The 14,750-nt window shown below is 35.7% G+C and overlaps 1 protein-coding gene and 1 pseudogene across 4 annotated transcripts in view; one reads left to right on the top strand and one right to left on the bottom strand.

Moving 5' to 3' along the window:
* ZFR (zinc finger RNA binding protein) overlaps positions 1 to 14,750 on the top strand; it is an 83,787-nt gene that overhangs the window by 50,822 nt on the left and 18,215 nt on the right. For 3 of the 4 annotated variants that reach the window (XM_019450699.2, XM_019450703.2, XM_019450698.2), the window contains 2 exons: positions 4,641 to 4,738; positions 5,601 to 5,696. In XM_019450699.2, coding sequence (XP_019306244.1) covers positions 4,641 to 4,738; positions 5,601 to 5,696 — 194 coding nt within the window. Of the gene's footprint in view, positions 1 to 4,640; positions 4,739 to 5,600; positions 5,697 to 14,750 lie in introns of those variants that run through there. The other variant, XM_019450702.2, reaches the window with a different exon arrangement.
* On the bottom strand, positions 10,597 to 10,955 carry LOC109267740 (40S ribosomal protein S25-like; annotated as a pseudogene).

Genomic DNA, 14,750 nt, shown 5'->3' with positions numbered 1-14,750 from the left:
TTTTTAAACTTACTTTACAATTGTAGAATATGAAATCCTGCTGGTGCCAGCAATGTTGCTTTAGGGACTGTTCTATAACATTTTCAAAGCTTCGAAAGCTTTTAAGCCAAAAAGCATGGTCAGTGTCTGCCTTATGTTGGTTCTGTTGTTTTATGGGTCAGATAAAATTTACTTTGTTTCCTTTCATGTTGTTTTTGTACATCTTAACTTGTTGAGTATGGAGTTAGTCTACACTAATATTTCTTTGTGATAAAGGAGAAGAGAAAATACTATATATTGAATATTAAAATTAACTTGTCTAAAATAGCATGATTAGGCTCTTAGTTGTAGTCCCTTTAAATTTGTTTTTTTTTTTTTTTACAGCAAAACAATTTTTTTAAGGCACTGGGCTTTCCACAACCCAGGAAGAGAACACTTTATTTAAAATGTAGTCATTGGGAGACATGTCTCATATACTTCATATGTATACCATATCAGGGCTTGTATGTTGTAAAAGCTTTGCATCTTAAAAACAAATGGGTTTTGTGAAAAGGATCTTTTCTATGAACATGAGTTTCCACTCAAGGTCTAGCTGTGGATATTGCTAGAAAAACAGTTCCTGAGTCAATCTGGTCAATTCATATGCAACATATGACCCTTAGGATTTGGGGGAAAAAATCTAATATGATATAAATAAAAGTTGCTATATTTAGGATGAAATTATATTCATATAACCATTTAACTATTTCAGAGCACATTTTATCTAATTATATTTAACTGTAGTTAAATTTGTGCAATATCAAGTCATTTTATTATGTTGCAAAAGTCTAAAGTTCATATCGCATTTGTGGTAGTCGTTGATAACCTATCCCTTCTAAAGGAAACAAAATTATATTTTTGTCTGACCCAGACTTGAGTTAGAATTACTGTTCTGGATTTCATAAATACTTTGGTGAGAGAAATGATCAGTCCAAAATTGGAAGATTTTACTTCAAGACACTGAGCTGAAAAGTTGGATGTGCAAAAACTGTAGAAACATTGATAGAGTGTTCCTTGCTGCAGATAACTGCAGTAAACTATGTCTTTAGCTTCATTATGAAGATTGCTTCTTTCTTGCTGCAGAATAACGGTATGTATTCTCTCTCACTGCAGCTCCCAATGCTCTGTGTCTTAAAATCACGTAAAGCCTATAGCTTGCTTTGGGGAGTTAGTCCAGAGGGTAAGGAAGGCTTTGCCGGAAGAGCAATTATAAATCTCAAGACTTGCGCAGTGTGGTAGCCTCTTTAACAGTCCTGGTTAATACCAAAAATTATCTTTAAATTACTTAAAAGAAATTATTAAATTGCCCAAATAACTGTTAAACGCATGACAGATCTATTTTATGGTACTGTGTTTGGCAGTTAAACATTAAGTTAACAGTTAATTGACTTGAAGCTTGAAATGTTCGAAATGCTCTAACCCTTGCTACAGAGTCTTTTCTGCAGCAAGACAAGTATTGTGTGTGTTTTTTTCCACCTGTAGCTTATCAGGCCCGGTCCAAAGCCTTCTAGCAGAGGGGATTGATTCCTGTCAGGGGTTGCTGCCAAGACATCGGAAGGATTTTTGACCAAGGTTTTCAAAAGCTCAGTGTCACACCTGCCATTTGATTAAGGAGGGATTTTTGGATGCAGAGTCTGGCATTTATTGTCCTTTGTGTGGCTGTTTTGTTTGTTTTGTCTTTGTCTATTTAGAATTGAGCAGTGTTCACACTAGTTTTTAAATGGTTGTGGGTGGATTATATATTTTATATAACCATGTTAATTTAAATTAATACATTCCCATTAACTTTTAATCATAAAGTAGTGTGGACACAGCATGTCTTCTAACTGGTGATTAACCCCTTAAAATTTATGAAATACATTTATGTAGGGTAAGAATTTGCCTTTTTTTTTTTTTTTTAAATTAACTGAGTTTTGTTAACTGGGTATTAAGCAACAAGTATGATTTTTTGTTTTGTTTTGTTTTTAGTACACAATACCTAAGGGGTTAATCCACTTGAAATATAAAATGGGTGCAAAAATCCACACTCTAAATTTAACAGAAACTTCCTACTTACAGCTCTTAATTTGTTTTTAAATTGCAATAGGTGTCTTGGCATCTTTGAAATTGTCATTAAAATTTTCAAAGTTATGAATGTGTGCTAAAAGAGAAATTTTCTTACATTTTGGAGGAAATTATTGTAAAATTGTAAAAATAACATTTAGAAATTCAGAAACTTTTTAGAAAGAGATTGCACATTGTCACCTATTTGCATTCTAGCTTTAACAAATAATGTAAATAAGGGGACATGGAAAGAGGATCCTTCAGCAGTTCTGTAATCTTGCTTTGAGGAGTGGTTTCTTGTTTCTTTTTTTCTTTCTTTTTCTTTAGTTAGCTGTGCTTTCCTGTGTCCCTTTTCCTTATCTCAGAATAGCCCCATTTCTAATGGTCAGTATGTTTCTAACTTTAGTAGTAGGTCTTACAGGTTTTAGGATTATTTACTGTTTTTTTTAAATATTAAAACATTTTTTAATGTTTGCTTATTTTTGAGAGAGAGACTGAGTGCACGTAGGGGAGGGGCAGAGAGAGGAGACACAGAATCCAAAGCAGGCTACAGACTCTCAGCTGTCAGCACAGAGCCCGACACAGGGCTCGAACTCACTAACTGCAAGATCATGATCTAAGCCAAAGTCTAAGACATTTAACCAACTGAGCCACCCAGGCGCCCCACCCCGTTCACTGTTTTTTTTTTTAACACTAATATTTTGTCTTGACAGTTTCTTTTTAGCACTCAGATTCCTCTTTTAGTGTTAATTCTCAGAATGTGGCGTAGTGTGGCGTAGTGTTCTTGGATTATCTGTAAATCGCCCTTCTAACATGTCTTCTAAAAAAATCTGTATCATCTGATTATTTGAAGAGCAAGAATTAAGAACAGAAAGCCCATGCAGTGGAGAGACTTCGATACCATTTCTAAAATAAGGTTTTTTATGTGTAACCTATTCAGAATAAGAGCAAGTGTCTTTTTTTTTTATGTTTATTTATGAGGGAGAGAGTGGGGGAAGGGCAGAGAGAATCCCAAACAGACTGCGTGTTGTCAGTGCAGAGCCCGACACAAATCAAGCCATGAGATCATGACCTGAGCTGAAATCGAGAGTTGGATGCTTAACCGACTTAGCCACCCAGGCAACCCAGGACAAGTGTCTTTTAAGATAACTGAATGCTCATACAAAATATACAATTAAATAACTTACCTAAAGTGGCCCTGTACTCTTAAAACCAACTTTAACTTCTTTTATCATATATTTCTTTTGACCCTCATATTCCTTTGGTACCTTCAATGATTTATTAAATTATATCTTAAAAAAAATTTTTTTTTATTGTTTATTTTTTGAGAGAGAGAGAGAGAGAGAGAGAGAGAGAGAGAGAGAGTGAGCGGGGGAGGGGCAGTGACAAGGGAGACACAGAATCTAAAGCAGGCTTCAGGCTTTGAGTTGTCGGCACAGAGCCCGACGCGGGGCTCAAACCCATGAACCCCAAGATCATGACCTGAGCCGAAGTCAGACGCTCAACCAACTGAGCCACCCACGTGCCCCTAAATTATATCTTAAGTACTGCATACATCTGATGCACTTAGCCAGAAGACTGTTAAATTCAAGAGACTACTTTCCTGGTATATGATTATACTGTATTTAGGAAATATTTATACTATTAAAATTACCCAAGAGCTATGAATTAGATTGACTTGGTTGCTATTTTGGCTAGTTTGATTAGCAGATATGCTGTTATTTTTATACACACTTTACAGATATGTATAGATGGATACATAGCTGGCCCTCCAGCTATCATGAATATAAAATTACCTTCTTGTCTCTAGTTTTCTCCTCAAGTTTTTAGATAGCTCATTTATGTTTTAATACAATAATCTAATTAAAACCAGTTATTATCATTTTAGACCATACATATTGTTTATCATCAAAGCATTCTGCTTACTTTACTGCATCTCTTCCTTTCTGTACGTATTCTGTTTAATCATGCTGGTTCCTATCGCCCTTTTCCACTTTACCCATTGTTCCTCTACATTTATTCTTTGGAATATTTTATGGTAACCTTTTAAAAGAGCATTTCATATTCCCTTGAAGCTAAAATTTTCCTTGCAGGAGAGAAAGTATTGATCTCTTAGAAATGCTTATCTTTGACTCTTCATTTTTCTCTGATTATTACTATATTGATAAATCCATCTTTATTATTAGTTCTTTGCTATATGAGCCCCAGAATGACATGACCATTTAGAATACTGAACAAACTTCATAGTTTATCATACACTCTTCATTTATTAAGGTGGATTTTTGTGTTCCCTCTTGTCTTGTCTTTGTGCTGGTGCGCTGTGTCCAGTAATCCTCCCTTTTTATTTTGGTGGGTAGGGTTTATATTTGGAGAAATTATTTATTATAAGAGTTTAAATTCTCCTTTTGATCTTCACATTGGATTATGTAAATTTGTTGAAAATAATTCTCTGGGTACATTAATGTGCCGGTAAACTCTCAAATGGCTCATGTGACGCTGATGCTACTATAAGGAAGTGTCTTGCTCACCTGGTCAAACACCCATTCCTCACTGCATTTTGCCAATTCAATCCATTTTAGATGTAACCTCGGGTATGGTGAAAGACCCACCGGACGTCTTGGACAGGCAAAAATGCCTTGACGCTCTGGCTGCTCTACGCCACGCTAAGTGGTTCCAGGTTCGGAACATCATTTTACTTTTTTCTTGTAGCCTTATGAGAGAGTAGTTCAGTACAACATGTTTAACTGTGCTTAAACATTTCAAAAGATTGCCCAAGCAATACTATTTTAAATTAAATCTCAGAAAATATGTTAACATAGAAAGCTGGGTATGAAGATCTGCATATTGCAGTTACTATTAATTTGACAATAACCTTAGGTTTTGGGGGTGTTTTGTAGTTTGGGTTTTTTTATTTTAATTTTTAGTAGCTATATTTAAAGTTTACTTGTTTAGGAACATCACATGTTTGTGTAAATATATTATATTCCATAAGGCTGCAGATTAACTTTTGCTTTAAATAATGGAATATGTGTTTAAAGCTTTGTGTATAGTTTTAAGATTTTTCCCCCTCTTTCTCTAAGTTAATAAGTGTAGGGAGTGAAAGGTGAGGAAGAAACTGTTTGGTTTAGTGACTTTGCAGTCATGCAAAGGCACAGAAGGGAAACCAAACAGATTTCCTTAACCTTTCAGTCCCTAGACAAACTTTTTAGCTCTTTACTTTTTCTTTTATTTCTAATGTAGGCAGATTTTTTTTAAGTTTACTGTTTTAAATGACACAGGTCAAGGTTCACAGGGGATCAAGAAATATTATTCTTGTATAATCTGTTTACTTTGACCTAAAATACCAGCTCTTAAATACTAACCCTGGCATAAAATACTGCTGTAAATGGCAGCTCATTGAATCCAATTTTAAGTGTGATTATTTTTGTTTTATTTTTACCTGAGCTTCCATTGAACAGTGGTATTTTAACTTTTTTTCATCAAGGGATATTTTCAATATTTCTCAGATTAATTCACCTGGTTTTTGTGTTGCTCTTAAGGCTAGAGCTAATGGTCTGCAGTCCTGTGTGATTATCATACGTATTCTCCGGGACCTCTGTCAGCGAGTTCCAACTTGGTCTGATTTTCCAAGCTGGGTGAGTACTATGTAACTTCATGGTGTGAAAAATAAACATTTAGGAAATATTTCTGCAGTTTTTATAATCTTTTATATTTAGTCATCAACTTTATGTTCACTTGCTAAATATTTCTTTCCTTCTCTAGTGAGAAATCCTAGGGGTCATAGAATATCTAATTTTCTGAGATTTTACTATTTGAAGAATTGGACTTGATGTTTCTTTTTGTATCGCCCCCCCCCCCTTTTGCCCTTCTCACAATGTTTATTTTTTAAAATAACAGCAATTATTAATTGGCTTTTACTTACATAAAGGTACAAAGTTTAAAAATAAGGTATTTATCTCCCTATGCCGTGTTCTGTTGACAATTGTTGACAGTTGTTTTAAAATAATGTGCAAAAATTTAAAATTTTAAGAATTCAGAAATCTAGGCTTTTCAAAAATGTGTAGAGTTAGGAAATTCAAATAATGCAGAAAGGCACCAAAAAGTGAAAGTCTAACACTTTGTTGTGGGTTCTTCCAGGAAAAAAAATGCATGCGTATGCATCATATATATTCCTGTTTTTATATATGTAGTACTAGTATCCCTTTGATGTTGGAGCTTTTTTGGTTCCTCAGTAGCAAGAATTCAGATAGAGAGGGGTTCATCCAAAAATATGACTGGACCTATTGATTCCAGAGTTGGTTAGTGAGAATTAAATAGCCAGGTTACTTTACTTCTTTTTTTTTTTTTTTTTAATTTTTTTAATGTTTATTTATTTTTGAGAGAGGGAGAGAGACAGAGTGTGAGTGGAGGAGAAGCAGAGAGAGAGAGAGAGGGAGACAACAGAATCTGAAACAGGCTCCAGGCTCCAAGCTGTCAGCACAGAGCCCGATGTGGGCTCACAAACTGCCAGATCATGACCTGAGCCAAAGTAGGATGCCCAATCAACTGAGCCACCCAGGCGCCCGAACTTTTTTTTTTTTTTTTAAGATTTTTTTAAAGTTTATTTATTTATTTTGAGAGAGAGAGAGAGAGAGAGAGAGTGCATGCGCATGTGGGGGGAGGGGCAGAAAGGGAGAGGGAGAGGGGGAATCCTAAGCAGGGTCCGCACCAACAGTGCAGAGCCCAACGTGGGGCCTGATCCCATGAACCGTGAAATCATGACCTGAGCCAAGATCAAGAGTCAGATGTTCAACTGACCCAGGTGCCCCTGGGTTACTTTACTTCTGTAATTTTTTAAATAAACAGGGGTGTTTATGCTATTTACATTATTCGGATTTTTCTTAACAAAATGCATCTTGAAACTCTTTGAGAAGGTCACAGTCAAATCTACCTTATTCTCTGCATTGACTACACGGTGTTCCCTTTGTATGGATATGCCAAATTTTATTTAACCTGCATGCATTTGATAGACATTTTGGTTGTTTGCAGTGTTTTCCCATTAAATCTTCATTATAATGCTATCAAGCTTTTGTTGAGTACTATGTTCATGTGATAAATTGTTAGGGCTAGAATTCCAAGGTCAAAGAACATGTGCTAATCATTTATCAGAAAGTTGGATCATTGAAAACATCCAAAAACTGTTGGATTGATCATTTCCTTCACACCCTCACTAACTCTGGGATATCATCACATTTCTTAACAATATAATAAATACAAAATGGTGTCTCATTTTTTATTTACGTTTTTTAGGGTCAGCTTCAGCTCAACTGGTTACTTCGCATGTGGTTATTACATTTCTTTGAGTTGAGTGATTGCTGGCACTTGTAATTATTTTTTTCTTAATTTGCAGTTCCATTGTTACTCAACATTTTCTAAATAATTTATATCAACTCTTTTTTATAAGAAAATAGCCCTTATCTGTAACAAAAATTATTTTTTCCCGTTTTTTATCTATTTTTTAACTATATGATCATTTTTGCTGTATCAGAGTTTTAAAATTTTTGTAAATTCTAATCCATTGATCTTTTATGACTTCTGGGTTTTGTTTATTCTATTTATAAAATCCTCTTGTATTTTAGGTTATATATTATAGGGCACCTAGGTAACTCAGTCAGTTAAGCGTCAGACTCTTGATTTTATCTTAGGTCGAGATCAAGCCCAAGGTCGGGCTACACGCTGACAGGGTGGAGCCTGCTTGAGATTCTCTTTCTTTCTCGCTCTCTGCCTCTCCCCCCCCATCAAAATAAATAAACTTTAATTTTTTTTTTAACGTTTATTTTTGAGAGCTAGAGCATGTGCAGGGCAGGGGCAAAGAGAGGGAAACACAGAAACCTAAGCAAACTGCAAGATCATGACCTGAACCGAAGTCGGATGCTCAACCGACTGAGCCACCCAGGCTCCCCTCGAAATAAATAAACTTAAAAAAAAGTTCACACATGCTTTCCTCTGAAGCCTCCCACCGTCCTCCCCACAATCAAATTATATTTTGGGGCACCTGGTGGCTCAGTCGGTTGAGCATCCAGCTCGATTTCAGCTCAGGTCTGTTCTCATGGTTCATGGGTTTGAGCCCCCATCGGGCTCCCATTGGCAGGTGTAGAACCTGCTTGGGATTCTCTCTGTCCCTCCCCCACTCATGCTTGCTCTCTCAAATAAACTTTTAAAAAATTATGTTTTCCACAAGTGTGTATTACATATTTTTTTAATACATAACAAAAGCTTTGAGAAAGCTATATATCAACTTAAAATTAAAGCACTTATCTCTGAGGAGTAAGAGAAAGGGATGATTATAATAGAGATCTGTAATGTTTAATTTTACCAGGACAAAATACACATATATGACTTAACACAATTAAAAATAATTTTAAATAAATAATCATTTAAAATCATAAGTGGTTTTAGCTAAATGTTTTTTCAGACCAATTGCCAATTATTCCAGTACGATTTAACAATTTAACAGTGAAATCTGTTATCCCAACCCCCAGTTTGAAATACCACCATTATTCATAAACCAGTGGTTCTCATGCAGGGGCAGTTTTGCCCTCCAGGAGACATTTTTCTTTATCAGTAGTACTGAGGTTGAGAAACCCTGTCCTAAACCAGAGTTCCTTTTTTTGTGGGTCCATTTTGGCAGTCTTTTATCACTCAGTCTGACTGTTTTGTTTTCTTCTTTTTTTTTAATTTTTTTTTTTAACGTTTATTTATTTTTGAGACAGAGACAGAGCATGAACGGGGGAGGGGCAGAGAGAGAGGGAGACACAGAATCAGAAGCAGGCTCCAGGCTCTGAGCCATCAGCCCAGAGTCCGACGCGGGGCTCGAACTCACGGACCGCGAGATCGTGACCTGAGCTGAAGTCGGACGCTTAACTGACTGAGCCACCCAGGCGCCCCTGTTTTGTTTTCTTCTATAGTACTAAACTCTTAACTATGAAAGCTTCAGAGTATGTTTAAAAAAAATTTTTTTTAATGTTTACCTGTTTATGAGAGAGAACATGAGCAGGAAAGGGGGGTGCAGAGGATCCAAAGCAGGCTCTGTGCTGACAGCGGTGATCCCTATAGGCTCTAACCCACAAACCATGAGATCATAACCTGAGCTGAAATCAGACACTCAAGGGACTGAGCACCCAGGCTATTCTCTGCCCCCATTTTATTTCTGCCCCTCATTGTAAACATCGTCTTGCACAGAAGAATTTCTCTGGCTTTTCTTATATGCTTGTTTTTCCAAATGAACTTTACTACAGCTTTGTTCAGTTTCTCCAAAGTTCTCATGATGTTTTTTAAGTAGTACTTCACTGAATTAATAAATTAGTTTGGGGAATATCACTTTTATAATACTGACTCTTCTTGGCCAAGAGTATGTGATATCCTGCTTGCTGAAGTTAATTTTACATACCTGCTCAGATTTGAATAGGTTGTATGCATGTTAAATTTTGGTTTGGGTTGTTTGTTTGTACCTACATATTTAATCTTTCAGGGTTTTTTTTTTCCTTCCCCCTTCACATTTTATTTTCCGGTTGCTGTGTATATAAAAGCTATTAACTTTCAGTATTAATTTTGCAACCTGCCACTTGACTGCATTCCTTTATTTGTAATATTTTTTTTCATATGATATTCTTGGGTTTTCTAATCTTAGAAACATAACTATAAATGATATTTTGCCTTCTTTCTCTTTTCTAATTTAATTGATACTTGTAGAATAAATAGGGAATATAATAATACTTTACATGCATGCTATGTTCATACATGCATTGAAAATGCTTCTGGGAAAAAGGAAAAAAGTGCTTCTAGGTGTGAAATGTACTAATTAACATGATGATTAGCCTTTTATTGTAGAGCATGCACCTATTGATCTTGGGGTTATAAGTTCAAGCCCCACATTGGGCATGGAACTTAGATGAAAAAAAAAAAAGTAAAGAGGGGCACCTGGGTGGCTCAGTAGGTTAAGCGTCTGACTCTTGATCTCAGTTCTGGGTTGTTAGTTCAGGCCTCACATTGGGCTCCCCACTGGGCATGAAGCCTACTTAAAAACAAAAAGTAAAAAATAAAAAGAAGGAGGAATGGAAATTGAACTTTACCAGATAATTTTTCAGGGTTTATTGACCTAAATGTATAGTTTTTTTCCTTTCAGTCTGTTCAATATTGTATATAATACAAATAAATTATCTCAATTGAGCTAGCTTTGCGTTCCAGGGGTGATTCTCATATATATGAGACTATTAATGAACTATTAAATTCTGTTTGCTGACGGTCTGTTTAGGATTTTTTTTGGTGATAAAAATTTTTTCTAGTTTTATTTTTATCCTTGTTTTCAGATTTAGAATAAATAATGCACTAATAGTATAAAAACAATCTGGAACCTTTTATTCTTTCTCTGAACTCTGAAACAGTTTTAATAGGATCAAACTACTACTGTCATTTGATGATACTGTTCTCCAATGTCTCTCTCTTTTTAATTTAATAAATTTTTATTTTCCAAAATGTGCATTTGGTGAGATCTCTTCATGCATGTTCACCAGCAGCTGAGACATCTCCACCCTTGGTGTTTCTGGTGTAAATTACTTGAGCTCTGTGCTTTGAAACCAGTTAGTAAGTTCTTTACTAACCAGCTCCTAAAGGGCTTCCCTGGCCAAGAAAACTCAAATCTTCAGTCTGAGACAACAGCTGGAGTTATAACCTTATGGTTGGGAACTTCCTTACAGAGTGTCATATGTTGCTTTGTCAAACAAAACCAGGTTATCTATTGAGCTTGTCCCAAATTTTGCCTTTGGGCCACTTCTTTTTGGGCCCGATTCGTTCATTGAATCTTTGTCTTTTTTGGCCAACTTTCTGCCATCTTTCTTCTTGACCTTGGGTGACATTGTGAAGCTCAAAGAGCAGCAGCCACCTCCAGTGTCTTTCAAGAAATGGGGTAGCATTTTCTCAATTTTTTCTGTTGATTAATTAGTCTAATTTTTCTCTCTCCTGAGCTTCATTTTGGCAACTTCCATTTTCCTAGAAAAATTGACCAATTCAGCTAGATATTCAGATTTTTACATGATAGAATTTTGCTGTCTCAGGGTTTAAGTACTTGCAGCATCTTTATTATTTTGTTTCTTTGTAATTCTCCTTTTGATTGATTACACTAGCCAACAATCATAGTTAGCATATAAGAGCAAAATGAATGAGTGTTTCAGTATTTATATGTGGTCAGAATTCACAAAATTCTTAATATATTTTAATATAAAATTGTATTAAGCATTACCTAACTTCATATTTTTTTAATGTTTATTATTGTTGAGAGAAAGAGAGAGCAGGGGAGGGGTAGAGAGAGAGGGAAACAGAATCCGAAGCAGGCTCCAGGCTGTGAGCTGTCAGCACAGAGCGCAGTGGGGGGCTTGAACTCACAAACCCTGAGATCATGACCTGAGCAGAAGTGGGAAGCTTAACCGACTGAGCTACCTAGGCGCCCCCAAAATGGTTACTTATTTAGTTTGAGACAGAGAGGGAGCAGGGGAGGGGCAAAGAGAAAGGGAAACACAGAATCCGAAGCAGGCTCTAGGCTCTGAGCTGTCAGTGCAGAGCCCAGTGCAAGGCTCGAATTTATGAACTGCGAGATTATGGCCTAAATTGATGTCGAAATCCCAACCAAGTGAGCCACCCAGGTGCCCCTCAGGTTTTTAGTGTATAAAAATATATGCCCTATACATCATTTTGCTTTCTGCTTCCTTTAACTTCAGTCCTCTCCATCCAGGTGCCCTTGAGGCTATTTCACCTGATGGCTGATCTTTGAAATCGTGTACATATAACAAAAGTACACCAATTTTTTGATTGTTTATAACACACCAGAATGTCAGTATTTTGAGATTTAAAAATGTCTTATTTAGGCAGTGGTTTACTTTTCATATTATTTTTTCCTGTCCCCAAAGAATCAGCTCCTTGGGTTTATTTGCCAGATCTACCATTTTCCTATTTATTTCTAATTTCATCTCTTTATATTTTTTGGGTGGGGGGTTATTTTATTGTTCTTTTACAAACTTTTTGAGATGGGTACTTGTTTCATTCACTCTCTTTAATTCTAATTCCAGTATAGTTAACATACAGTGTAATATTAGTTTCAGGTGTACAATGGAGTGATTTAACAATTCTGTACATCACCCAGTGCTCATCAAGACAGGTACACTCCTTAATCCCTATCACCTATTTCACCCATCCCCCCACTCTCATTCACTCTTTAATTATGTAGAGGTTTTAACACAGATTTTGGCTATATATGTAATATTTTCTTTTTATTTTCTATGTAATCTGAAATTTGTCTTCACATTGTCTTTAAGCAAAAAGTAGTTTTGAGGGAATTTTTGAATTCGTTGTGATTGAAGGAGGGTTGCTTTTATTTCTGTAAATAAGCTCTAGTTTTTATAGCATTGTAATCTGATAAAGGTATTCTATTTATAGTTTTTGGAATTTAAAGTTTTGCTTTGCAGTCTGATATATACCATTTTTATAATCTATATGGGCACGTTAAAGAGGTGTTCTCAGTAAGATATTGGGGCGCCTGGGTGGCTCAGCCAGTTAAGGGGCCAACTCTTGATTTCGGCTCAGGTCATGATCTCACAGTTCATGAGATTGAGCCCTGCGCCCAGCTCTGTGCTGACAGCATGGAGCCTGCTTGGAATTCTCTTTTCTCTGCCTCTCCCCCTGTTCTCCTCTCTCTCTATCCCTCCCTCTCAAAATAAATCAATATTTTTTAAAAAGTTACAGCGGGGCGCCTGGGTGGCTCAGTCTGTTAAGCGGCCGACTTCGGCTCAGGTCATGATCTCGTGGTCCGTGAGTTCGAGCCCCGCGTGCAGGCTCTGTGCTGATAGCTCAGAGCCTGGAGCCTGTTTCAGATTCTGTGTCTCCCTCTCTCTGGCCCTCCCCTGTTCATGCTCTGTCTCTCTCTGTCTCAAAAAAATAAATAAACGTTAAAAAAAAAAATTTAAAAAGTTACAGCAAACAACATTCACTCCTTAGTTCAATCATCTTTCTATATAGTTTCCTTACATATATTTTGTCTACTTTGTTTATCCATGGATTGATGAAAGAATTAAAATCCGCTATTTCTATTGTGTTTCTGTTTCCTATAGTTTGTGCTTTACTGTTTTGTTGCAGTAATAATTTTGGACATAAACACTTAATATAGTTTTGTCATTGTGAATATGAACCCTTTCCCATTATAAAGGGCCCCCCGTTTTAACACTTTCTGCCGAGAGTTAATAAGCCTTGTTCATTGATTAATATTGAAACTCTAGTTTTCTTTTCGTTGGCATTTGTCTGGTAGGAGTGTATTTCGTGTTTCCTTTGTTTTCTTCTGTGCTTTACCATAATTCTTATTTTTTCCTTTTCTTGTCCTTTTTATGTGTGAATTTTTTTCTTTTTGACTATTAATTGTTGCCCTTCTATTTTATATACTATTCTTATTCATCTATCTCTTTTAACAGTTTTAGATAATATCTGCCAACCTCTCACCTATAAAAGCTGAGAAAATGATCACTTATACATCCTCCCCTTACCCCATCCTTCTTGGGTTTGTTATTTCTTTTGTTCATTCCATTTATTTCTTTAATGTATTTACACCTGTTTCTTGATTAACTTATCTTAATATATACTGATTCCATTTAGAAAACAGGTCAATTTACACAGTTACGCGTTTTAAATTTTAAAAGTGTAAAAATAACTACATTTACCTTCTGTAGCCATATCCTGTATGATTGTTTAATGTTCTATATTTTAATGGTTCAGTGCCAACCACTAGGTCTTTTTACTGGGGCTTTGCCTTTTCATTTCCTAATTGACTGCATTTTATCATCAAATAGTTTTTATCAAAAGGTGTGTAAGTTTTAAAAAATTTCTCACATTTGAGAATCTCTGCCAATCGCCATTACTTTAATGAGAAATTCATTGTTAGGTCACAGTTTTTCCTCTCTCCATTTTTAGTTTTGCTCCACTATTTTCCAGCATTGTGTATTGGTAAATCTAAATTCAGCCTAATTTTTTTGCCCTGACGTTTTTTTTTACAGGCTATTGAAAGAATTGTTTCTTTATTCTTCCATATCATTACCTTAACCAAATTATGTCTTGGAATCTATTGTTTAATATCAGCATTTTTTTTTTTTTTAATCTTTGTGTCCTTTTGTCCTGGAGATTTGGTTTTTCTTTCAGTTAGGGGAGAAATAATCTTCCATTATGTCTAATTTTTTTTTTTTTTTAATTTTTTTTAAAGTTTATTTCTTTTAAGAGGGAGCAGGCCAGGAAGAGAAGCAGGCTCCTTGCTGTCAGCACAGAGCCTGACCAGGACTCAAACTCTCAAACCCTGAGATTGTGACCTGAGCTGAAATGATGAGTCAGACACTTAACTAACTGAGCCATCCAGGCTCCCCTCTGATTAATAGGATTTTCTATTTTAGGGAAACCAGGTTTCCTTACGTTGGATTGCCTTTGTCTTGCATATCTTTTATCTTCGTAATTATCTTAAGTCTTGTTCTCTTTCCTCTTGTATCCCTATGATTGTCTCTTCAGCAGTACCTTGGTTTTCAGTTATGTTGTATTTTTCTTTACTATTTATAATTCATTTATTCTGTAATAATGTTATTTTATGTTTCAGTGTGCTTTATTAGCTCTAATCTTGCTTTTCATCT

The sequence above is a fragment of the Panthera pardus genome, unplaced genomic scaffold, assembly GCF_024362965.1.
Source record: "Panthera pardus isolate Hobbes unplaced genomic scaffold, ASM2436296v1 HiC_scaffold_2, whole genome shotgun sequence".
Classification (NCBI taxonomy): Eukaryota; Metazoa; Chordata; class Mammalia; order Carnivora; family Felidae; genus Panthera; species Panthera pardus.
This window is presented reverse-complemented; position numbering and strand designations above follow the sequence as displayed.